Below are 26,817 nucleotides of genomic sequence, written 5' to 3'. Positions count from 1 at the left end.
CTTGTTCTAATGGCAGTCTTTTAGACCGCATCGGAACGTATAGGCCATACACATCGGTGACGACAATTCACGTTCATATGAATCCATTCATATTCAAACTCAAGTCGAAGTTGTTTAAGCTATACTACCAGAAAATCATATCACATTGAATTAAAGTCTAGATATACTGCAAGAGAAGAGTATGCCTTTTTGATGTAATATAGGTCTTGGGAAAACTAAAGGAAAACTAAATACAATGAAATCTGTATTCTTACTAAGTACGTTTTGGTCAGTAACTTGTGATAAACTAGCAAACTGTTATTGACTAATAATACTCTGTAAGATAACGTTCTAACATAACCAATTATAATTATTTCATACCCTTAACACCAAAATTGATCTAGCTTTTGATACGTTAAAGGAAGTTAAGGTCAAAATTGTCCCTTTAAGATGGTTGTGCTGCTTATGTACATGTCTCTAAACTGGTAGCAGTGTAGCTGTTTACGACGTGATTATCTAAATAAAATTTGATTCTTCAGAATTGGCAATAAATGAATGCTGCGACCTTGTTAAAGTAAGCATTTTATTTTGTAGGAAGTGAAGACTGGGTTCGAGTAAAGTTTTCCGTACAGAACTGAATTGACTTATTATTATCTTTTGTTATGTTTGTCTCTTTTGACATTGCTTGGTTATTAGGTTTTTCTAGTGGTAAAAGCTTGGCGATTTAATGTATATTTCTGAGATAAAGTTTTTGTTTCCATCCTTTGCATTTACATGTTACAGTCTCACTTCCTACATTGTATTGCTATTCTACAGTTTGCTTAAGGACCATTTTCTCCCTCAACCCACCATAATCTTTTTTTTTGTAACGACAACAGGTCATGACCTCTCTCTATCCTTTCATCAGACCTCGATATACACCTTTCTCACGCGACGGCCATGATAGATCTAAACCGAGGCCAATGTGGAAAACAAAAGACTGCCCATCATAATAAGCAGTTCAACCAATGGTAGCAGGGCAACCAATGGTAGCAGGGCAATTAGGAAATCAACCAAACAGAGAATGCCTGCATGTCTGTCAAATGTCTGCATTATTATGTTTTTATTATGCATCTTTTTAGGGAAGCTACTCTAAAGTGCTACAACTTTTGATGCATAACGCTAGTTATGATATTTAGTATTTGATCCTATAATGTGAAAATCTGTCTGTTTTTTGGGATAACTAAATTTGAGCTAAAATTTAGAAATACGTTTTGTCTGTTTGCCTCATTGACCTCGTTTTCGATCTATCATGACTGCCGTGTAAGAAAGGTGTATTGTCTTGTCTTGTGGGAGTAAATTGTGCAATGTTAGACAAGTTAGAAAGTATTTATGAAAAGGCTTATCATTGTAGCCAATTTAGTTTTGTTTCAAAGTAAGATGCTAACTTAATATTGTTTGATGCAGGCGAAACGTTTCTTCAATGACGCAATTTGAGATTGTTGGAATGTCGACCAAAATCTACTATTCTGTAGATATTAAAACTAATTTTTGATAGTTTTCAGCATTGATTTACCCGTAATGTAGTTAAAACTAAATTACTGGTATCGTGACAAAGGTTTTGTTTTCTTTTTCAATGCACAACTGAACTCGAATGTTTAGACCCGCTCTTATTCTAGATGATGTCTCTTCTCCAAGACCTCGAACACTTACATTTACGACTCTAAACACTGAACGTTTCCTTTTATTTGAAAACGTCACTTTCAACCTCACTGCTGTCGACACTGCTAACTAATTTAGAAGATATGTTTTAAAACATATAATGTAAGTAATGTATCTCCATACTCCCGCAGTAGAGGTACAGTAGTGTGCAAGAAAATGAAATATGAGATACACCGAAGGCATCAAATGAACAGCGTCTAGTTTAGATGATCAGAAATCATCACCATTATGATACTTAATAAAGGAGGGTACAGTAGTGTGCAAGAAAATGGAGTATGAGATGCACAGAAGGCACCAAATGAGCAGCCTCTAGTTTAGAAGATCAGAAAAGATTACAATAATGATACTTAATAAAGGAGGGTACAGTAGTGTGCAAGAAAATGGAGTATGAGATACACAGAAGGCACCAAATGAGCAGCCTCTAGTTTAGAAAATCAGAAAAGATTTCAATAACGATACTTGATAAAGAAGGGTACATTAGTGCGCACGAAAATGGAGTAGGAGACACACAGAAGGCACCAAATGAGCAGCCACCTCTAGTTTAGAAGATCAGAAAAGATGACCATTATGATACTTGATACAGAAGGGTATAGAAGTGTGCAAGAAATTTAAAATTGAGTGTCAGATACACTGAAGGCACCAAATGAACAGCTTTAGTTAAGTTAAGAAGATAAAAAAGATCACCATTACGATACTTGATAGAGGAGGGATGAAAGACGGCAAGTATCTGTTGAGACAACGTAGATTTGACGTAGGTCACAGAAAACTAGCTGTTGCAAATAGCGTCCATATAGTGCAGGAAAAAGGGACTAGAGAGTTATTCGGAAAAAGTAAATGATAGGTATAAAGCTTTTCAATAAAAATTCTCCTGGCCTATAACTTCTGGTTATTGTTTGATGTATTCGACATATAAGATAACGACACTTGTTGCATATCATTAGGTAATAAGTGTGCAAAACTTTAATTGCTGTTGGTCATGGTGAAATTAGTCTTTAAAAGCACATTTTACGCACCTCGTATATTGGGGACCCTGATAGAAACTTTCGGAAGTTCCAAAATAAGAATAAGTGTATGGCATTTTATGGATATCTGTACGTTTGAAATTTAGGTCTTCTACAATAACCAGAAGGAGGCAGGCGAAATCCTAATTAAACTACCCTCGTAAGGCACACCAGGTTGACTCTCATTGGAAAGTTCCATCAGTTGCTGAGCGCTTCAAGTGATGAACAGTGCTGGCTCTTATCAGCTTGGAATTTAGCCTGCAAAATAAAACATCAATTGGTAACAACCAGATCCAACAGAGTTAACATTGCTTTAAATAAAACTTATGTACTCCTTTTGGCTCCAACTTTCCTGTGGTAGCTCTTCACGCGATACTACATTTCCCTGATGTGTAAGTGATATAACCTCGCGGAATTATACCTCATACACTCTCAATGATAAACAGTAATATGACGAAAATGTAAGCATGCATTTTGGTTTTAAACAGAAACTCACACTTTCACATCTATCAAAAAAAAATATGATTGTACTTAATATTTTGAACAGGTATCATAACAATTTAAAACATTTTCCTATTGTTTTCAGATCCGTAGCTAAACCTTGTTTACCGGATTCCTCTTCCTCAGCGGCCGGCTCCGGACAGGTCCACAGTCCGTCTTTTCCCAGGAATGGCTTGTCTTCACCACTCTCTCCACATATCACCTCGTAGCACACTGTTTGATTCATCTCACAGATGCAGTTCTCTTCACCGTCATCAGATAACCAGGTGTCTCCTTGCTGTTGGACATAGCAATACGTTTATATGTGCACGTTAAACACTGGATTGCAAGGGTTGTTTGGAAATGGCAATGCACAAGCATGGAATTGAATGCAATAGAAAAGGCTTAACAACTTGTAGAGAACATAGCTCACCAGCATTATCAAAAACAAGCAAATAAACAAACAATAAATTGAACATTACTAGCAGGCCCCAAACAGCAAGCTTAGTACTAGTGTGATGTGAATCGGATTTATCTACATGTAGTTACTGCCGCGCTACTGTACACACTAACCTGATGTTCTCCACAATCCTGGCCCTCGGTACCACGCACTTCAGAGGTCCTCTTTCCGGTAACCGTACCTGAAAAATTAGAATTTTGATGTCTGTCTGTCTGTTTGTTTCTTCCTCACTTTCTTTCAACTAACCTTAGTAATGGTCACAATGATTGCAGAAAGCAGAAAAACTGAAAAGAAATGTTTACAAACCTACCTTTATAAACTTCACCTTTGACACTCTAGGAACTGTGAACTACTATTATCCTAACCTCGTTTTTCCACTTACACTATTATCTGTGCTTAACTACAGCTATGGTGGTTAGTGACGGAGGTCTGCATTTTGTAGGCATCTGAGATGTAGTCATCTATTGACTATTTCCAATAGTTTTCAGATCGATAGCTAAACTTTGTTTACCGGATTCCTCTTCCTCAGCTGCCGGCTCCGGACAGGTCCACAGTCCGCCTTTTCCCTGGAATGGCTTGTCTTGTCCCTCCTCTCCACATATCACCTCGTAGCACACTGTTTGATTCATCTCACAGATGCAGTTCTCTTCACCGTCATCAGATAACCAGGTGTCTCCTGCCTGTTGGACATAGCAATACGTTTGTATGTGCATGTTAAACACTGGATTGCAAGGGATTGTTTGGAAATGGCAATGCACAAGCATGGAATTGAATGCAATAGGAAATGCTTAACAAATTGTAGAGAACAGAGCTTACCAGCATTATCAAAAACAAGCAAAAAAACAAACAATAAATTGAACATTACTAACAGGCCCCAAACAGCAAGCTTAGTACTAGTGAGATGTAAATCTGCTTTATCTACATGTAGTTACTGCCGCACTACTGTACATACTAACCTGATGTTCTCCACAATCCTGGCCCTCGGTACCACGCACTTCAGAGGTCCTCTTTCTGGTCACCGTACCTGAAAAATTAGAATGTTAATGTCTGTCTGTCTGTCTCCTTCCTCTCTCCCTCTCTCTTTCATTTGACCTTTAAAGGGTCATAATGATTAAAGAAAACATAAAAGATGAAAAGAAATGTTTACAAACACACCTTCATAAACTTCAACTTCACAGAGTGACAAGGTACGGCTGTTGCCAGGCAGAAAGATCCCCACATATCGCCCTCTTTGCCCGTTACAGTTGGTGGCAATCTTATTCTTATTAGTGGGGATGTAAATAACACTGCCGCAGGGTTGGTTCCGTTTTACGCGTTCTTCGTTTCCAATGTAGAGCTCGAAGCGGTTAAGTCGCCTTCCTGTCCTGTCCTGGCGGTTGATGATGACCACCCACCGGACACTGACTTCGGTACCAAGGTCTACTCGCAACCAAGGGTTCGACTGCGCCGGAGTGGACGTGCAGCACGCGCTATTCCAGTCCGGGTCCCTACAACCGTCAGTCGCTCGGGAGGCAACCCCGTTAAATGCGACGTCTGACTGAACAGTTGGTTTTCCCCAAGCTATATTTGTAGCTGTAAGAAAATAAAATAGGACAACGTTAATAACAACACACAGGGGTAATGAAAAACATGCTTGAGTACAACTATGATCAGTTCAAAGGATTTAAAGCTATAGCTCTAGATGAGCATTCAGGCCTTCAGTTAAGAAGACTGTGATATAATAGTGAGGAAAAACTTGGAACAAATCCAACGGTTACGCTGTCCAAATGATTGCTTTCATCATTACAATATTTGTCTAAATCTGCCTTACCCACCTGCATAAACCTCCACTTCGCACAGCGATAGGGTTCGCTTCTTCCCCGGGAGTCTGATGCCCACGTACCTGCCGCTCATCCCGCCGCAGCGGACAACATGCTCGGTATCTGTCAGGCAGAAGCGATGATGCCCGCCGCACATCGGGTTCCTAGTCACGTCAGTGCTGTCCCCAACGTGGAGGTCGAAGGGCGTGATCTTCTCAATCAAAGAGTCTTGACGGTTGACGATGGTGACGTGGTCGACAGTGACCGAATATCCCAAATCAACATACCAATATGGGTCGTCTTCTTGAGATGTTTTTGTGCAAAACCTGCTTGCCCTTTGGGGACTTCTGTTTCCGTCGACAGCTAGACCGGGGGATCCCATGGAGTCAACACTAGACTGAAACGCAGCTCTTCCTGATGCAATGTTTGGGTCAGCAGCGTGAGCTGTAAATAACATTAGTGCATACGGTTTCATTGTACGTGCCGAGGAGAGGTCAGAGTCAAGGAAGAGAACACAGAGACCTCAGAGGCTCTATATTAAAAGTTTTTACGAAAGGAAGAAGAATGCCTTGTTGAAATTTTATTGCTTTCTCATATATACTCCTCAGTTTACCGAAATGTCCATGATTTTTCCTATATTGTTCTGCTTCCCCCTATATTGTCCTGCTTCCTAATATACTGTCCTTAATCTCCTGTATTGTCCTGCTTTCTAATATATTGTCCTATTTCTCCTATATTTCTCCATCTAGGGTACAGATCACAGGCAGGGCGACCAACAATAACCACAAACTGTTACTGTCAGAAACATAAAACCAATTGGTTTCTAAAGTCATGTATTCCATTCCTGGCACGACTCCTAATGATACAATCAATATGGTCAGTGATTTTTTTGATAAATATGGTTACAAGCTACATATCTGTTTTAGCTAATATCTGTCTCACACGAATTATGCAAATGGAGCTCTGTTGTGAATACTTTATGTATTATACTGTTCAGAACTGATCTGGCCTGATGCCCAATCTAAGGTAATAATAGCCTCCTAATGATACAATCCATAAGTTCCCTTCTTTTACCGCTACGGAACAATAGTATTTTCTCATTACTTGTGCAAGTGACACATATTTGTTGTCTATCAAAATCCTCCTCTATCTCAGTTACGTATGTTATATGTTGGAGAGTCCAACTTGATTCATAAAACTTCTTAATATGCAATTATTTCACCTCCTGATTTGCATCTAAAAAGTAATAATCATCATTGGTCAACAACTTCTCTTTCAAGCTCTCAAATCAAGCTACATGGATAACCTTGGCGAAGATAATTGTATTCCATTAAGGCGACAGCAAATAAATTTTATGGATGACACCCTCTTTAGACTGCAAAAATAGTGAGTTAAGGAGAAATTAAACAGCATGGCTACATTTTAAAAATAGACACCATAAACGTTGTAACAAGAATAAAAGGGACAACACATGGCATATCTTGTACATCAAGACAGGTACTGGTGTAGTAAAAGTGACCTAGTGTTTCCGACTGGTATCACTAATACCCGCTTTCCTTTATAGGGCGGCGCTCTCAAGGCGCTCCCTCTGCGACCTCAAACTGACAATAGCGCGCAAAAAGCGCGGTGGGATCACCAAGCTCGCCATGAAAGCGCGCAGAGAGCGCGATGGGAGCTCCAAGGTCGCCATGGAAGCGCGCAGAGAGCGCGGTGGGATCGCCATGGTCGCCATGGAAGCGCGCAGAGAGCGCGATGGGAGCTCAAAGCTCGCCATGGAAGCGCGCAGACAGCGCGGTGGGATCGCAATGGTCGCCATAGAAGCGCGCAGAGAGCGCGATGGGAGCTAGCTCCAAGATCGCCATGGAAACGCGCAGAGAGCGCGGTGGGAGCTCCAAGCTCGCCATTGAAGCGCGCAGAGAGCGCGATGGGAGCTCGAAGCTCGCCATGGAAGCGCGCAGAGAGCGCGGTGGGATCGCCATGGTCGCCATGGAAGCGCGCAGAGAGCGCGGTGGGATCGCCAAGGTCGCCATGGAGGCGCGCAGAGAGCGCGATTTTTTTATTTTTTTTTTTTTTTTTATTTATTCAACATCAATGTACAGAACAGGACAGAGAGGTGATACACTCTAGCAGAACGCTAATATTCACATCACCTCTCAAAATAAGATAACTGACAAGAACAAAAATGACAATATCAAAACAAACAGTTCACAGCTATTTACATATGAGTCAGGTTACAAGGTAGTTGCAAAACGTTTCGTATGTACAATGTATAACTGGGTTAACTGTAAGATACTGCAGTTTGTAGAATGTGACAGGAAAGGTGAACCCCTTAATAGTAGATGGATACGGGCTGATTCGGATAAACTATTGAAGTCAAGAGTATTGCCTAGCAGGTTCTGTAGATTGCCGAAAAAATTAATTCTGTATAGTTGATATGTAGGGCAGTATAACAAAAAATGTACAACACTTTCACATTGACACCCACAGTTACAGACTGGACTAGAAGCTAACTTGCGGATAAATAAACTATGGTTAAGACTGCAGGTGCCGATGCGAAGGCGTGTAAGGAGGACGCAGGTGTATCGAGGACCGTAACTTAAATGTTTAATGATAGAGGGGCGTTCTAATTTAACTAAATGTTTTTTGTACAGTGAAAAATTAAGTGAACGAACAGCAATGTCAAGACCATTCCAATGTTGCGTTGCATAAGGAATGAAAGACTTTTGGTATCGACTTGTAGTGCAAATCGGTACCCGTAGGTTGTGTTTGTTGCGAAGATTATGAGAAGTAGAAGCAGAAACTACGGGAGGGATCAAGTCCTTAAGATACTGGCGAGTATGGCCGTTCACAATCTTGTAAAACATGACAAAGGAGTGAACGTGTCGCCGATCAGAAAGTCTTTCCCAACCAAGTTCAGCAAGGAGCGAAGAGTAAGAAGAACCTCTTACTGTCCCTGAGACTGAAAGTGCACACTCGTACTGAACACGTTCTAAACGTTGGGGATCACATAAAGTGCATCCATGCCATATGATATCGGCATACTCAAGAAGAGGACGGATGAAAGACTTATAAATAGTATCAAGTACTGTTCGTGGTAATCTAAATTTCAATTTGGTAAGTGCAGACACTCGTTTAGATGCCTTGGCAATCACATTGGAAATTTGCATTTCCCAAGACATGGTGGTTGTTAAAAAAGTTCCTATGTGCTTATGAGATTTAACGGACTTAATAACACAGTTGTTGAGGAAGAGAGGTGGATGGTGAGGGGGATTCAATTTTTTGGAAATAAAAATTTCTTCGGTCTTTAAGGGATTTAGCTCCATAAGCCATCTTGAAGACCAAGATGATATCTTCATGAGATCACTATTGAGTCGAATGGCTGTTAGGCCACACCAATTTAATTTCTTGGTTCACGGATTTTTTCATAAAAAATATGGAGCGAGAGGGCGAAATAAAAATAAAAATAGAAATTGTAAAATGGTTGGGGTAAAGGTAGGGGCTAATCCAAAACATAAAGAATAAAAAGTTTTCAGCTTGAAAAAAGTACAAAAGACTATTACTGTACAATAACAGCACCTGTTCGTTGAAAATTACAAAAGTAGTGTCAGTCTTTATGTTTGCTACACCAGAAAGTTGGTGAATGGTTTCATTTATGGTGAAAATTTGCTGAGTGGTAATTTTTATTTTTATTTTTTTTTTCCAAAAAATAGGAGCGAGCGAATCCGTGAACCAAGAAATTAAATTGGTGTGGCCTTAAGTTGGGATTTTCCACGACATCCAATAAGGAACTGTCGTCCGCAAATAAGAAAGGGCAAGTAACTAAACCATCCACCATGTCGTTAATGTACACAAGGAACAATACGGGGCCCAGTACCGAACCCTGAGGTACACCTGCGCCAACATGGCTCCAATCTGAACATTGACCATCAATCACAATTCTTTGCTCTCTACTAGAGAGATAACTGTAAAACCAATTTAAGATTGAACCGTCAACCCCGTTTCTTTGCAACTTAAAAACAAGGCCTTTATGCCAGACTTTATCGAATGCTCTTGAAAAGTCGAGGTAGACCGCTCTGACTTCTCTGTTTGAATCTAGAGCATCAAAAATTTTGTCGGTAATACAAATGATCTGATTAACAGTAGAATCTCCGCGGATAAAGCCGGACTGGAAAGAATAAAGTAAATTTTGGGACATCAGATGGTTATACAAATGTTTAAATACAATTTTTTCCAAGATTTTGGACAAGCTAGGTAGCAAAGATACGGGACGGTAATTAGATACATCATCGGGATTTCCCTTTTTGAAAATAGGAACCACATTTGCCCGTTTCCAAGCTTCTGGAAAGACACCATGGCAAAGAGATATGTTAAAAACATAAGCGATTTTGTCAGATATGAAGGGACATATAAGTTTAAGAAAATGGTTGTCGACGTTGTCGTAACCACATGCTTTAGATATATCTAAAAACGATGCGTAAAGTTCAACCTCAGCAGGTGTAGTAAAACATTCTGACAAACGGACGTCGGTAAGGTAATCAATTTGTGGAAGGCTTGCCTTGGTGTCATCCACAGAGGCCTGAGCAGAGAAAAAATTATTGAACATTCTTGCCTTTTCACTAGAATCAGTTACATAAGAGTGACACGTCTTTAACGGCGGAATGGTAGAGCTCGCTTTGCTACAAAAGAATGTTTTGACAATGTGCCACCACTTCTTACTCGAACAAGGAGAAGACGTCAATGAGTCAACGAGACGGTTGTAGTAGTTAGACTTTGAAAGAGATATTTCACGTACAAGCTTGTTTCTAACATTGCGGTATAAAGACCACAATGTAGGACTATTTGATACTTTGGCTTTTTCTATGTAATTTGTCTCGTTGCCGCATTAACGATCTAATTCTGGAAGACATCCAAGGTTTGTCTCTTGGTCTTGGTTAATAAACTATAACTTTGTGAGGAACACATTTGGATTTAGCTCCAAATATAAGTTCAACGAGCTTGTCACATGCATCATCGACAATAGAAAATATCATTCCATTTGGGATCAAAGGAGAAATCTTCTAGTAAGTTAAGGTCAATCTTAGAATAGTCCCATACAGTACGAGCATAGGGCTTTGGGCACTTTAAAGATAGATTAAAGGTGGTAATTATCGGACAGTGGTGACATGCTGAGAGTGGAGACAAAACAATGGTTGATTTAACGAGCTTCCCCACATCAGTAAACAGTAAATCAATCAAATACGGCGAGCGTGACAGGTCACATGTCGGCTCACTGATCACCTGGGTGAGGTTTAACATAGTTGATGCTTGAAATAATTTCATGCCAACTGGGGTAATTGGATCAGGAGCCCACCATGCATTGTGTTTGGCATTAAAATCACCTGTTATTATCATAGCGTCATAATTAGAGGACCCAGCTGCAAAGACAGAGTCGATGAATAAGTCAATGAATTCATTAGCAGTGCCAGAGTCCTGTCCAGGTGGACGGTAGTAAACAGAAAATATGATGCGAGAGCATCCTGTGGAGAGTTCAAGCCAAATACATTCAACAGGTGAAGGCTCCAGATCTAGGCGTCTCTTGTAGGCGATCTCATCAGATACATAAATGAGCACACCGCCGCCGTGCCTGTTTCTATCGCGGCGAATGGGGGCCTGAAACCCATTTAACAATATGTCGGCAGAATTAACAGAATCTCCCAACCAAGTTTCGGAAATAGCGACTACATCTAATTTAAATCTAATTACAATAGCGGACAGTTCGTCCATTTTGGACCCAGCAGACAGGCTGTTAACATTAATATGCATAAAATTAATTTCCTTGCGAAAGGGTGGCCCTGGGTTGGGATGAATATCACCCGCAAGAATTATCATGATAAGGGAAATAAATATAAGAATGCATTGTTGACAAATAGTTAAGGTAGACTTGAGTATATACAGTTTTGGTAAGCCGGCAGCAAACCTGCCAATCACTGCCCTATACTGATCTATATCTATCGACATGATTTAACACACGTGCACCTGCCCGGCAATCTAATCACAACAATCAGACCCTGCATACCCTGCATACCTGGACTTAACACATCAAAAGCTCCAAGGTCGCCATGGAAGCGCGCAGAGAGCGCGATGGGATCGCCAAGGTCGTCATGGAAGCGCGCAAAGAGCGCGGTGGGAGCGCCAAGGTCGCCATGGAAGCGCGCAGAGAGCGCGATGGGATCGCCAAGGTCGTCATGGAAGCGCGCAGAGGGCGCGATGGGATCGCCAAGGTCGTCATGAAAGCGCGCAGAGAGCGCGATGGGAGCTCCAAGGTCGCCATGGAAGCGCGCAGAGAGCGCGATGGGAGCTCCAAGGTCGCCATGGTCGTGATTACCTACGTGACTGTTTTGAACCTGCTCAAAGCAGTCGCCGTGAGAGCGCCGTGGACGGCGATCCAACGATGAGCGCAGAGAAAGCGCCAAAAGAGCGCACAGCGAGCGCCGTGAGCACCAACAGAGCACACAGCGAGCGCAGCGAGCGCAATGGGTCTCAACAGTGGTTTATGACACCAATTTATGATACCAGCATTATGACATTGGGTTTTAAATTTGTTCTTTATCTGTCATTGAAGTCCTATTTTCAATAAATCGAAGTGTTGTAGTTTTGTATGATTTACGCTAAAAACATGGCATGATAAAGAAATTTATGTCGCCGGAGAGATTCCACTAGAGCAGCTTTTCTGGCGTCGCGGCGCTCTCACGGTGCTCTGGCTAATTTCCCATCGCAGCGAGAGCGCGGTGAGAGCGCCGTCAAGTGGAAAAGGGGCCTAACAAAGTTGGTAACTCATGGCTTCTATATAGTGGTGCCACATTTGCAACTAATAACGAACTAGTTTCACTTCTACACTCCTTCAGCCATGGCTATCTCGCTAGTGTCATTTCCGAAGTACAATCATTACTACAACACATTTGCTCATTTTGGTAATTTTTCTTCATGTCGACCATCTCTAAAGAAGAAAAAAATTCTTTTTTTTTCTGAAATCAGACAAAGAGTAATGAGCGCGCGGATGTCATCCATAAAATATACTTGCCGTGGCCTTATGCTTAGATTATTGTTATAGTTCATCGTCAAGGCTTTTACATTGTTGACCGCCTCTTTCAAATTGGCTTCTTCTAATCATGAAATACCTGAGTCACAGACGAGGTCGATTCCAGTCCATTGTCCATCATTGCAGGTCTTTTCGCTGCTGCCAGAGGCTTGCGTGAACCCTGTAGTGCACTCGTACGTACATTTCTCTCCGTGTGTGTAGGGGGAGGAACAGGCGCTCCTGATGGTGTTCGTTAGGGTCGGTGGCTCAGAGCAGCCCTCTGGTGTTGGTGAAAACAAATAGAAATACCCGATTTTAGAACCTTTAGGCGGAGGTGGAAAAGAATATACTCTTGGGTTGCATTGTCCTGCTTTCTCGTATATTGTGCTGCACTCTCCTACCTTGTCCTGTCTTTTCCTACACTGCCCTGCGTATTATTATGTTGCCATATTTTCTTTTGTGCCGCTAGTCGCTTAACCCTCAAGCACCCGACCTTTTTTGCGACTAAAATGACCGAGTGGGGTCCAAACGGACTCCAAAATGTTTTGTTCATAAAATCTTAGTTCCAATTCTTATCGGTGACCATTGTACATATATTGCTTCGTCAATGTAGGAGGAATATTTTGACATGTAAAAGTGTTGCTTATTCCAGCTCATCATCATAATTTATGCAAAAGATCAGAAGGACCACGTTTTGCACTAAACCTATTCTTACCAGAGAGGGGAATTTTGAGGCTCTCAGCAACTTTTATGTCGTATAACTCATGAACGGCTAGTGCTAAAGCTACGAAACTTTGTAATATATCACAAAATATAGTAAGCAAACGTTTTTAGTCAATAAAGTAAGTTTATCATTTTTGGGGTTGCCATGGCAACGGAATTCCAAAAGGCATATTTTTGCAAAAAATTGTCAATTTCGATTTAAACAATGTTTTCTTGGTAACCTACACTTGTCTTCTAACAACAAATAAATTCTATGAAATTCAAGGTTATTTTCATGATTCAAAATTCATAATTTATGCTAATTTCATGACGTCATTAGTGAAAATCTAAGATGGCCGCCCTTATTATCTAAATTACGTCATAATGTCGTCAAATTTCATGGTAATGACACAGAAGTATCTATGTGGATTTAGTTTTATATGTTTATTATCCTCTGAAAGTTTTGTAGTCATACAATAAGTAGTTAGGGAGTTAGTCTCAAAAGTTTGTTTTAAAAACTGCGCTTTTTTGCTGGAGTCCGTTTGGACCCCAGACGGACTGAACACGGACTTTATTTATAATTTCTACAGAATCTTCGTAAAAACTTCGGAGAAGGTGTAGAAGATATTGATCGACAAAGTCACGGAAGGAATTCTTCTTCAGATCAAAAATGTTCAAATGGTACATCAAAATTTACGCCTGGGGTCCAAATGGACCCCACTCGCGATCGGGTGTTTGAGGGTTAAGATGCTTACCCAGCAACGTCGACAGTGATCCGGATCCTTACAATGCTGCTGTATGTATATAGAGCTTGAGATTTATAAGTGGTCGGCCACGCTAAGGCTATACCCCGCCAGGTCATCTAACCTACCCCGTGGGCTGTTAATTGTTTAACATATCTACTGGACGGGCCATGGCTCAGGCCAAGCTTAATTAGCCTTATAGTAGCATTGAGTAGCTAGCCGTGACGAATCCAGACACCCTATTTGTTTGCTGTATCACCGTTAGTAGCCTTCCACACAATAAAAGTGATGCAACAGCAGAGGAGCAGTGTCAAGTCAATTAGTTATGCTTTGAAAATGCTTGGATTTTCGAAAGAAACGTACCGAACACTGAACAGCCGTAAATTTCAACCCTCATACACATATAGCCTTTATAGGTCAGAGGCAAAAAACGCACAAAACGAGCTTGAATGGGGTTGTCCAATGTGTTTCTTACAGGGGTGGCCCCGTCATTGTTGCCTGGAAATACCTAGATGGTAAACAAATAATCAATGTGAGTTTTTTTTTCTCTTTTGCATAATACATTCAGCTCGTCACCACTACAAATGACAGATGGAACCAATATCATTAGCAAGTTAAATATACACCCTAACAGATAACTGTTCTCCCTCGTAAAGGTAGAAGGGCATATTTCCTTATTTCTGTTTAGAAATCGAATAGAATAAGAAGACATGTCTGTAAATATACCTTTACGGAGCCATCGTCGCCTTTATATGTCGTCCAATCAATGTCATTTAAACTGTACTGTAGTGAGTAGGACTTCACCCACATCCAGTTGGTAGCGTCGCCCTGAATGGCGGTGGCTGTGACGCTCTTTCTTTGTCCTAAATCAACCTGAATGCATAAATACATTTTGTTATAGTTTATACGTAAAATGTAAGAAGGGCAGATCTAAATAAGTCTTGATTACGTATACTATTCACTGATACGAGGCCACATTGTGCAGAGTGAAATGTCCCCCATTGCATCAAATCTTTCAGATTCAGAGCTAGATACAGCCGAGCTCATCAACATAAGATGGCTTTTCACACGCCTCCCTTTAGATATACCGGATTTTGACATACTTGACATACGTTTTCAAAAATTTCTACTCGGAGTCCACTCAAAATCATCCAATGACGGCGTGAGAGGAGAGTTAGGAACTTTTCCCTTTATAATATCTGCTAGAATACCGCTCATTAAATACTGGCACCGTTTGGTAAACTTACCTGAGGACTCTCTGCTTCGCGATGCATACAACACTGTATTTACTGATAATCAAGACTGGATTAATCATGTTAAGGATATTCTCTGTTACCACGGCCTTGGGCAAATATGGACGAAACCTGAGGCTTATAAAACAGATTATATTGCTAACCAATTGCGCACCAGGCTACAAGATATATACATACAGGAGTGGTTTAGTTCTATTGAAAACAATTCAAAACTGTCTTTTCTTAGCAAATCAAAAGAATGTTATGAACAAGAAATGTACCTTTATAATATAGATAACTTTGAGATTCGCAAAGCAGTAACTCAGTTAAGAATTAGTAGCCACAAGTTGAATGTTGAAACAGGCAGATACTACAATGTAGCCCCTGACCAAAGGCTCTGTCCATTCTGCCCAAATCATATTGAAGATGAATTTCATTTTATAATGGAATGTTCTAGATACGCTAGTCTACGCAAGGAATTATTCACGTTTCTCGAAACAAGTACAACATATTTCAAAAGACTCGATGCTACAGACAGATTTGCACATTTATTTAGATGTCAGAACTCCCATAATGCAAAAATAGGCAAATACATCAAAGACTGCTCTGCTATTAGAAAGAATACTGAAGCTAATGATTAGCCTACTTCATTATGATACTACATGAATGAATTATGCATATTAGCCCATTATGATACTACATGAATTAATTATGCATATTAGCCCTTATTGTTATGTTAAATACGATGTTAAGCTTTATCCTATACCTCTATTTTGTACTTTATGTAATAGTTGTTGCCATACTTTGTACCATGTACAATTGTCGTGCAATAAAGTTCTATTATGTATGATAAACTAGAAAGGCCCACATTTGCTTGGGAGCAAATACAGCATATTTCAGCCATACCATGCAACATTGAACTGTTCCAAATCACCCCTGCGCGAAAATGGAACATTTTAACGGTAAATTCTCCCCAAAAGTGAACGAATATGTGAACTTATTTCATGTCAAAACGGAGCGTACCCAATATGCCCGGACCCATATGGAAGAATATACTCTTCTACAGGAGCTCCTATGCATATTTAATTGGTTATTGGAATTGCCAGATCCTATTTTTTTCGAAAGTGAAAAAATTACCACACCTTCCATTCAGAAAATTTTCATCATAAAATTACATGAAGCCATTCAACATTTTCTAGTAAGATAACTAGGTCTAAGTACCGTTATAAGCTCATTATGATGCACATGGGTACAATTGCAGTGAACGTTTTTTTTTATTCAAGTAGGGCATAACTTTTACTACTTAGCAAGCAGATGCAGGTACTGTGTTGTAGTATTGTTTGTTTTCTTCAAGCTGAAAACTTAAATCTTCTTCTAGTTTTGTCTGAGCCATTACCGAATCGGAGACGTCTCAAACTTTTAAAAGAATTTTACCGTCCTGTTACTTAATTTTTTCCAGAAAAATCTCAGGACCAAGAACTTAACTTGACTTTATCTATATATTTCATGTTCCTTCTTTGTTAAGTATATGATTCTGTAAACCACTGTTTTACTTTGTATGCAATCTGCCTTCAGGCATAGTCTTAAGTTAGTATAACAATTTCGTGCGCGTAGCGTGCGAGATCCGGAATATAGGAGCGTCGACCTTGTTCGAGGTCAGTGGTCATACACTGGCACTGAGGGATCCTTAGTGTCCTTAATCTATCAAAATGTATGCCTACCTGCAACCATTCGCCGACGGTTTTCCTGGGCAACCAAACGCCTGCAGTACCGTGTAGCCGTGCGGTCTTTGGCGCGTGATAGCCAGTCTTATCATACCAGTACGAGGATGCAGTAATGCTGCTATCAGGTATGGCACCAGATTGCATTCCAAGTGGATAATTGCATACTGTAAGGGCGAGAAAGTCAGATGTTACGTAAAAAAGCAAAGGTTGACAATTCCGTGAAAACTGATTTTGGCATTTTCCGGTCACCAGGATGCTATCCTCTAAAGCATGTAGTAGCGAGCGTTTACTAAACCAAATGAAATAAAGTCAGTCGGCTTTTTATGAAACGTTAAACCCAAGACTACTCAACACAAGCAAAACACGACAATCTGCCACGAGTATTTTCGAAACTGTGCCCATAACTAAGGAAATAATGTAAAAATGAAAGGCCGACATTTACTCGCTAGCAAATACAGTATATTTCAAGCCATCTTCATCTCCATTGAAAAAATCTATTGTTAGATATCAACCTTTTGTAGATATTGACCAATCCCAAACATCATTACCCTCGAAGATGAATAAAAAAATGCCCCTAGACAAGAATGGAATTTTCCTGAACACCCCTATCTATGCAAAACGGACTGTTCTATGTAAAACATTTTCCATTCCCATCGAGAAATTGCCTAGGTACCATCCGGAAAGTAGTTCCATCCGGCGTTAATTATGCACTTTATACATTCGCTTCTCGCTCTGACATTTATCTTACACTATATACAGTCGGTTCTCTGCTGTTCCGTCTGGAATACTGCAGCAGAACTTCTATGTATATGTGTGTCTCTATTTGAGCACTGCATAACTCTGGGTGGGCCATTTCAATATTTAGTAGGTGTCCGAAAAACAAGGTCCATTTCAATAATGGGCGTCCTAGCGGCTCCCTTTCAAGTTTGAGACCTCATTTTCTGGAAGTACTATGGCCAAGATTTTTCAGTTGTGGCTAAATCTTGAGGAAGGGAGTAAGTGTTGTGACTTTAGACCCTCTAGTGGCTATCAAATAAGACATGCTTTCCATGAGGAAGCCACTAACAATATATTTCGAAAACAAAGAATAAACAAAAAATCCAACTAGAAAGGCCGACATTTGCTTGAGAGCAAATACAGCATATTTCAGCCATCTCCCTCCCCATGCAACAATAGGCTATTTCAAAATCACCCATTTGAAAAATCACTTTTACTAATGACGGTTTAACCCAAAAATGAGTCTTACAAAATTCCCCCGTTCAAGAATGGACTCCGAGTGCACCCTATGTGAATTTGCACAATAGACCAGTCCAGAAATACTCCCACTGAAACCTTGGCCTTTTGAATAAGAAACCAAATCCAAAATTGAATTTAGCAAAAAAGGTCCCAGTGCATAAAAAGGTATAATAGACCAGTCTAAAAACACTTCCACTAAAATTGAATTTTGAATCATCACCCGTTCAAAACTGAATTTGAAAAAATCCCCCTTCCGTGTGCAAAAAATGGACTCTTCCATGTAAAGTAGAGCAGTCCAAAAATACATCCGCTAAAATAGGACTTAGACATAATCACTAAAGTCCAAAAAATGGATTTTAAAAAAAGCCCCCTCTATGCAAGAATGGACTCTTCCATAACACCCATGTAAAATTGCCAATTAGACCAGTCCAAAAATAACCCTACTGAAAGACTTTGACAAACTAGAAGTCACCAAAGTCCAAAATATGAATTTTGAAAAATCCCCCCTCCATGCGAGAATAGACTCTTCCAGCACACATTCTGTAAAATTGCAAAATAGACCTGTCCAAACATGCATCCACTGAAAGACTTCACCAGTCCAATGATGAATTTAAAAAAAAATGAACCCCTCCGTGTAAGAATGGACTCTTCCAGATAACACCGGGCTCGCTGATTGGCTGCCACCCCCCCTCTTTAGGATATAGATTCAGGCTAAATGATTGGTTACCTATCTAATTAGATTAAATAGACATATATGCCAGTAGGTGCAATCTGCAGCTGGGGGTCAACGACCTTAAGGTCATTGACCCCTCTGGCTATTGGAAAATGACAAAAAATCCCCAAATATATCATTTTGACGTAGTCTATGACAAAAATTATACATGTGTCATTTGAATAAATATCTAGTGCACCCTTTTACCAAAATTTAGGTCATTTGGTTTTAAAACCAGAGCACAAGAGCCAAAAGTGTACTTTTTGGACATAAAATGGCCAAATAATCGCAAAATTGAGCATTTTATTGTACCGTATGCCTCAAGTGTTATTGAATCCATGTGCGCATATGTCTAGGGCACTCCTATACTAAATTTCAGGTCATCCGGTTCTAAAACCAAGGTACAGGAGCCAAAAGTGTCCTTTTTTGGTAAAAAAATGACAAAAAAATCGCAAAAATAAGTATTTCGTTATACTGTACACCAAAACTGATATTGAATCTATATGGGGGACTTATCAAGGCACATCTGTACCAAATTTCAGCTCATTCGGTTATAATACCAGGGTACAGGGGGCCCAAATATACAGTTTTGGTCTTAAGATGACCAAAAAACCTTAATAAAATCATTTAAGAGACAGATATGGAAAAAATGAAAAAAACGTCCGAGGGTATTGGCCCACTCTACCCTTGTGCCAAATTTCAAGTCATTCGGTTGAGGAACAAGGGAGATACCGTGTTCTGAAGATTTGACAGGAGAAAGAAAGAAACATTACGAATACAATATATTTCACCATACCTATGGTATGGCTGAAATATAACAAGGTTTCACAAAAGCAAGCTGGGCAATTAAGTGATCACCAGTTCGATATCAAAATAGAATTCACACTCACAAGACTGTCGTTTTCCGTGCGGTATGGCCATGTCCTGATCACCACCATTATTGTTGTCTCCCAACACCAGATCTGTGAATGATAGATCATCTAATAGTTGTAGAGAAAATTACAACTGTTACAGAAAAGACGAAACTCACAATCAAATAGCAAGCTCTTCGCGAAATGATGCATGTTTAATCAACAACATAAATATGGTCAACCATAAGAAACTTTCAATGGCAAAAGATATAGCCTATTTCTAAATACGAGAGCCATGACAATTACATCATTATATGTTCATTTTTGAAAAATAAATTAAAACTTTATTGGCACAAAGGTAATAAAATTCTAAATCCACTCATCCGTCCATACACATTCGAACAACAAAATCAGACATTCCATTTTGTAGAAGATATGTGCCTTAAGCTTTTTGCCAAATTGCATCTTTGACTTTCAGGCCACGTGGCGACCCTTTTCTTGCTGATGAATGTCGCGGAACACATTTGCGCCAAGAATTGTTTATATAGTCATGCATATCAGTGATCAATTCTCCATATTTGAGTTTAAATTCGTTTAATAAAAAAGGTATATAACTACGAAGGAAGTATGATTACTTTTTTTTACCTTTTTTCGTCCAAAAGAATACAATTCAGATATTTCAATTTCCATTCATACTTTTTATTTACTATATGTTCCAAGTTTGCCATAATTGCTTATGTGACATAAGATAATGGCATGGACAGGTTAATTTGTAACGTCGAAAACCTGAGTATGCAACCATGTTACCTCCGAATACTAAAGGAAAAAAATTCTACCTTCAAGCTCTTTGAGCAGAAGTTCAGCCTCCTTAATTTCAGATGAAGCATCTTTAGGCTTGAGTTGTTGTCCCTGCCATTCGCTCTTGGCTTATGATTGAAAATAAATTAAGATCAGATTTTGACTGACATTAAAACTACTCATTTCAAGTTATAACAATATTGTTATCTGGTACAGACTAATTTTAATCTGGTACAGAATAATTGTAAAGGGAGACAAATGTTAAATCAAAATGGTAAAGCCTCCCTTTCTTCGTTCCATTTTATATCATAGAATGTTCACCTGGATACACGGCTTCAGCCAGCAGTGTCAGCGCCAGAACAAGCGTGAAGTGACCGGTCATCTTCAACCTTAGTCCTGTCCAGTACCTCTGTGTTCAAGACAAAAATTCAGCGTTACATTGTGAGTTGTGTCTTTGCAACATATATACGTAACGTTTAATGCTACATCTAGGTTGCACACGAAATTAAATCTCTGCATATATTGTGATGTGCAATATGATATGATTTAAATAACAGTTTGTAGTAAAAAAATAACCAGTTTGGAGTAAAACTATATTTTGACTGCCATTTTTTAAGCAAGATGGCACTATATCAACTGAAGAGTGAAAAGTTTACATATCGGCTATTGCGTCAAGCATTATTAAGATAAAAGGTAACGTTGGATACTAGTACGTTTAAAGAGAATAAGTGGTAATATTACAGTTTTGGGCAAAGGGTAAGCACAACTCATTGGCTGGTTCGCTAGTTTCAAAGTTGGCTTAGGTTCTCTTACATGTCTATTAATGCCGGGAAAGTCACATTTCCAAAGCGGGGCCCGGCTGGGCTGTTTGTGGAAACGAAAATAGAAATGTATACGTAGAAATATACACAAACAATGCCACAACTATTCTCGCCTTGTGTAGTTCGGTGTCTTTGATCTTACGTCATGATGGCGGACGAGTACGGTGACGCACTGTGCGCTCCCCTTGCCTGATTTAGCAAGGAGGTATAATTGGCTGCATGGAGTGAGTTGAGTTAGATATTTTATCATCCTACTTTATTAATATATTATTCTACAGCTATTCTTTTATTCTATGACGGGTGCAGAGTCCAGGACGCCAAAGTCAACAAAGGCATGGAATATCAATATTGGGAAAATCCCGCTGGATGAATCGCTAACTTTCGACTTCGAAGATGAGGAAAAGGGCAGAACGTGCGGGGTGAAACTTCGATCCTACTACATGGACAAATGGCTACGGATTCACCAAGATTTCTTCAACGAACATTTCAAAGTCAACAAAGGAATGAGCGTCCTGTGGAAAACTTCGCCATGCACAACTAGCCTATCCGTCCAGCCCGACGCCGCACAGAAAACAGGTAAAGCCATCCTATCTATCCACTTCTACAGCAAAAAGAAGGGCTTAATGGTTCAAGGTCAGGAAACAAAATGGTGGGCGGAAAAACTGTATCCTGAAGTCAAGAAGTATGTGAACGGTCAACAAGACAAGCGCACGAGAGCTCAGTCTAAAGATGGCGCCAAGACGCCGTAGAAAACTTTCACCCCACGATACAGACAACTTCCAATCAGCCTTGCCCAACCAGTCCCAAAACACCAACATTGCCTAAAACCACTCAGTGCAGAAATCTGGATCATGTTGAGGCACACGGAAGTAGCGACGTTGTAGAACAAGAAGAAGAACAGTGTGTATTTGAATCTGGCGCGAAGCGGGATGGTGACAATGGCGATAACACACCAAGGAGAACAGACACAGACAACAGCGATGCTGCTTTCGGGGATCTACAAAAACAATTTGTTGGCTTTGTTCAAAACTTCAACACTGTACACTCCAGGATGATGTGATTGGAAAAGACAACGAAAGAGATGCAGCCCATGTGCAGATGCTAAAGAACTCGACAGCACAGGTAGAATTTATTTATTTATTGAAACTTCACAGATCAGTTACAATCTGAGGGGAGCCGGCAACAGAAATCCAGTTTCTCTACGAGGCCGACTCCCCAGAAGATCTACAAGCAATGTAATAAAAACCTATAATCGAAACCTACATATAAATACAATAAAAGATTGATAACAAGTTAACAAGTTCAATAACGGTTGGGAATAAAATAGCTAGTGAATCATGAAAGTAAGCAATGAGAGCAGCGGCAAATAGAAGTCCAGGTACAAAAATTATCAGCTGAGAAGGTGTGATCTGTGCGAGATGTATAGTGATTGACCAGTAATTTCCTAACAGATGGAATGGTAAGGTTTGAGTACATATGTTGTCGGATTGTTGCAGGTAAAGTGTTCCAGATTAGTACAATGCGGCTGAAGTAAGAGAAAGTAAATGTTTCGGTTTTACATACACGGACAACAAGTTGGAAAGGGTCAGTTGAACGGAGTTGTCTATGTGGTAATGATACTTGTACAAACCGATGAATATCAATGGAGTATAGGCCACGAAAACACTTAAAGAGAAACAATATGTCAAAAAGTTCACGCCTATAACAAAGAGGTAACAACTTAGTGGTTACAAGTCTGTCCCTATATAACAAATCATAGTTGTTACAGATGTATTTGGTGGCTCTCCGTTGAACTCCCTCAACTTTACGTAAAAGAAATCTCGTGTGAGGGGACCACACCTGTGAGCAATAATCTAAATGCGGTATTACTAGAGAACGAAACAGGTTAAGTTTGACTATTAATGGAGCATTGTACCCAACAGATCGCTTTATCATACCGAGTAATGAATTGCACTTTGATACTTTTCTATGTACATGGATATTCCAACTGAGGTTTTGACAAACCTGGAGACCAAGATCTTCATATGTAGCAGTTCTGCTAAGTGTTGTACCATCTATATGATAGCAATAGGTTACAGGGAGTGGTTTACGTGTGACGCTGATCACTGAACACAGAAATCTCTGGAATCTCACATCAGAAAGTCAATCTCCAAACTGCACAACTTTTATCCAAGGCACATAAAGACCTCGTGCTTTGGAGGGAAAAGCAAGCCGTAGATGTAGCTATAGCTAAAGGTGTATTCTCACTGCACTTGGGGCACCGGTGCGGCACTGCGGGGTTCGTAGATGACTCAACGAACTTCAGAGATAAAGAACGTATTTTCTTCCGTTCTGTGTATTTTGCTGTCTTCTAAGTCATACTTTTACGTATTACGAAATATCTAAATTATTAAAAATCGCGAAAATAACACAACAGTACCGCAGTCAACGAACCCAGCAGTGCCGCACCGGTGCCCCTAGTGCAGTGAGAGTCCACCTAGGACTGTGGGAGAAAGGCTTCGTGGCATGTCTTGTAAACTAGATTCATTATCGGCATCAAATGCCGAACTGCAAGACATCGTCAAGAAACAGGACTCAGTTATAAGCGTCCTGATTGACAGATCAAAGGAACTGGAATTCATGCTGGGATCAATGCGACACGGCAACAAAGAAGACAGCCGCACTACTAATTTGGCTGTGATACCATACTTTATTGCTTTAATTCTTTCACCATGTTTCATGGTGTCTGTTTTGAAAATTTAGCCATATTGTTTTCTTACAAAAATTGTTTTCAGATGAGACAATGTTTGATACTGTGCTGATTTTGTCTCTGCCAGCGATTGGTCAGAAAACTAGTATTTCAGTGCTGCGTTTTGACTTATTATATTTTATCTGACCCTTACCTCCCTCATGACCTCAAAGAAAAGCGGCCTGCTGGCCGATTGAGCTTCTCATAAATAAATAAAGGTTCAAACAAACAAACAAAGACTTCTTATATCCTCAGGCAGGTAAGGACATTTGCGACCGCAAGATAGCATCAATGAAGACTCGCATAAGAGACGGTATGTCATTGAAACAGTGCACTTGAAATTTTGTAAACACTCACTTAATGTTCCGAAAACTGCATGTAACCTTGCTGTACGCGCTGAATTAGGGAGGTATTCTAGCCAACTGGAGGCCTCTCTAAACGCCATCAAATATCTCATTAGAATTCAACAGAACGTGCCAGCTGAGAGTCTGCAGGCAGACGCTCTTTTATGTCAGGTAAATCAAGACTCATCAATCAAATTGTTTATTAAAAAAAAACAGGTACTAAATGTTGGGCATCTGGTGTTCGCAAAACTTTGAAGGAGTGTGGTTACCCTTTTGTTTGGCAAGCCCCTTAATCAACAGATTTAAATGTGTCCCACCTAATTTCTGCAATCCACCAGTGTCTAAATGATATCTATTTCCAGAATTCCAGCATTCATAATGATGATAAAGGTTTAGGTGCGAAAAACAAACTGCGAACGTACAGACTACTCAAGGCCACATACAATGAAGAGCAGCATTTAAGAACCATTCGGCACAGAACTACCATCGCTAAACTAAGAATCAGTTGCCACAAACTGCGAATTGAATCAGGAAGGCACAACCGCACTCCTCTAGAACAAGAGTCTGCCAATTTTGTACTTCAAACATGGTAGAAGATGAAGCCCACTTCACTGTTTATTGTGATATGTATGCCAATGATAGAAATATTCAATTTAATTACATAGAAAGTAGATTCCCTCATTTTAGACACATGAGTAGCACTGACAAGTTTATATTCCTCATGCGTTTTGACAAACCAACCATAGCTAAACCCATACAGTCCTACATTTTCACCATTACCAAGAAGCGAGAAGAAGCCAAGCTTCTGTGTTAGACAAGATTTGTGATATTTTTATATGTATACGTATATGTATATGTATATATGTTTTGACTTGTAATGACCTGTACTTAGCTCCGTTGGGCAAAACTGTACAATAAAGGTCTTCATTCTAAAATGAAAAACATGGAGTCTTAACCATTGAATACATGCAGTGATGTGGAGGAAAAAGACCTTTAGAATCCCTTAGGGTGGGCAAGGATGGAAGAAATTGGGGAAGGAAGGATAGGCAAGGATGAGAGAAATTAAGGAAGGATAAGAAAGTATAGGGAAAGATGGGCAAGGATGAGAGAAATTGGGGAAGGATAAGAAAGGATTGGGAAGGATGGGCAAGGATGAGAGAAATTGGGGAAGGACGAGAAAGGATTGGGAAGGATGGGCAAGGATGAGAGAAATTGGGGAAGGGTGAGAAAGGATGGGGAAGGATGGGCAAGGATGAGAGAAATTGGGGAAGGATAAGAAAGGATTGGGAAGGATGAGAGAAATTAAGGAAGGATAAGAAAGTATAGGGAAGGATGGCGAAGGATGAGAGCAATTGGGGAAGGATAAGAAAGAATGGGGAAGGATGGGCAAAGATGAGAGAAATTGAGGAAAGATGAGAAAGAAAAAGAAAGGATGGCGAAGGGAGGGCAAGGATGAGAGAAATTGCGGAAGGATGAGAAAGGATGGGGAAGGATAGGCAATGATGAGAGAATTTGGGGAAGGAAATGAAAGAATAGATAAGGATTGGGAAGTATGAGAGAAATTGGTGAGGGATGAGAGATGATGGGAAAGCATAACAGAAATTGGAATAGAATGAGAGAAATTTGAAATTTGGGACTGATGAGAAATGATTGGGAAGGATGAGCAAGGATTTTTGTTTGTTTGTTTGAACCTTTATTTATTCATGAGAAGCTCAAATCGGCCAGCAGGCCGCTTTCAGGATGGGAAAGGATGAGCTAGGATGTAATGTAATGTGTGATGTAATGATGGGGAATGATGAGAGAAATTAGAGAAGGACGAGAAAAGATGGGGAAGGATGGAGAAGGATTCGAGAAATTGGGGAAAGATAAGAAAGAATAGGGAAGGATTGGCAAGGATGAGAAATTGGGGAAGGAAGAGAAAGAATGGGGAAAGATGAGAGAAATTGGGGAAGGGTGAGAAAGAATGGGGAAGGATGGGCAAGGATGAGAGAAATTGGGGAAGGAAGAGAAAGAATTGGGAAGGATGAGAGAAATTGGGGAAGGGTGAGAAAGGATGGGGAAGGATGGGCAAGGATGAGAGAAATTGGGGAAGGAAGAGAAAGAATTGGGAAGGATGAGAGAAATTGGGGAAGGGTGAGAAAGGATGGGGAAGGATGGGGAAGGATGAGAGAAATTGGGGAAGGATTAGAAAGAATAAGGAAGGATGGCGAAGTTTGGGCAAGGATGAGAGAAATTGGGGAATGATATCGACGAGAAAGAATAAGGAAGGATGGCGAAGGATGGGCAAGGATGAGAGAAAATTGGGAAAACATGAGCAAGGACGGGGAAGGACGTGTACGGACTAGAAAGACAACAAACACACAAAGTGTAAAAAAAGTCTTTTTTTCATTAGAATTCGTTGAACTCGGCCCTATGAAGGTCGTCAACGCCGTGCCGCAGCGTCGGTGAA

The 26,817-nt window shown here is 40.1% G+C and overlaps 1 protein-coding gene and 2 long non-coding RNA genes across 3 annotated transcripts in view; all 3 read right to left on the bottom strand.

Moving 5' to 3' along the window:
- Positions 1 to 835: 835 nt before the first annotated feature.
- Positions 836 to 12,751, bottom strand: LOC118429572. Its single transcript, XM_035840105.1, has 8 exons — positions 12,578 to 12,751; positions 5,436 to 5,864; positions 4,777 to 5,193; positions 4,578 to 4,645; positions 4,133 to 4,301; positions 3,735 to 3,802; positions 3,291 to 3,459; positions 836 to 2,939 (listed from the first exon to the last, which is right to left on the bottom strand). Exons 2-8 carry the CDS (start codon positions 5,800 to 5,802, stop codon positions 2,935 to 2,937), a joined length of 1,263 nt encoding a protein of 420 aa, XP_035695998.1. The 5' UTR covers positions 5,803 to 5,864; positions 12,578 to 12,751; the 3' UTR covers positions 836 to 2,934.
- A 1,912-nt stretch (positions 12,752 to 14,663) lies between these two features.
- Positions 14,664 to 19,790, bottom strand: LOC118429606. The gene is made up of 3 exons (XR_004832756.1): positions 19,717 to 19,790; positions 16,876 to 17,042; positions 14,664 to 14,795 (listed from the first exon to the last, which is right to left on the bottom strand). It is a non-coding gene; the product is annotated as an uncharacterized LOC118429606 (long non-coding RNA).
- Positions 19,791 to 20,515: 725 nt separating this feature from the next.
- LOC118429601 overlaps positions 20,516 to 26,817 on the bottom strand; it is a 7,744-nt gene continuing 1,442 nt past the window's right edge. Inside the window, exons 2-3 of the long non-coding RNA XR_004832751.1 lie at positions 20,797 to 20,884; positions 20,516 to 20,603 (exon numbers count right to left, since the gene is read on the bottom strand). This is a non-coding gene — a long non-coding RNA (uncharacterized LOC118429601). The remainder of the gene's footprint in view (positions 20,604 to 20,796; positions 20,885 to 26,817) is intronic.

Source organism: Branchiostoma floridae, chromosome 13 (genome assembly GCF_000003815.2).
Source record: "Branchiostoma floridae strain S238N-H82 chromosome 13, Bfl_VNyyK, whole genome shotgun sequence".
Classification (NCBI taxonomy): domain Eukaryota; kingdom Metazoa; phylum Chordata; class Leptocardii; order Amphioxiformes; family Branchiostomatidae; genus Branchiostoma; species Branchiostoma floridae.
This window is presented reverse-complemented; position numbering and strand designations above follow the sequence as displayed.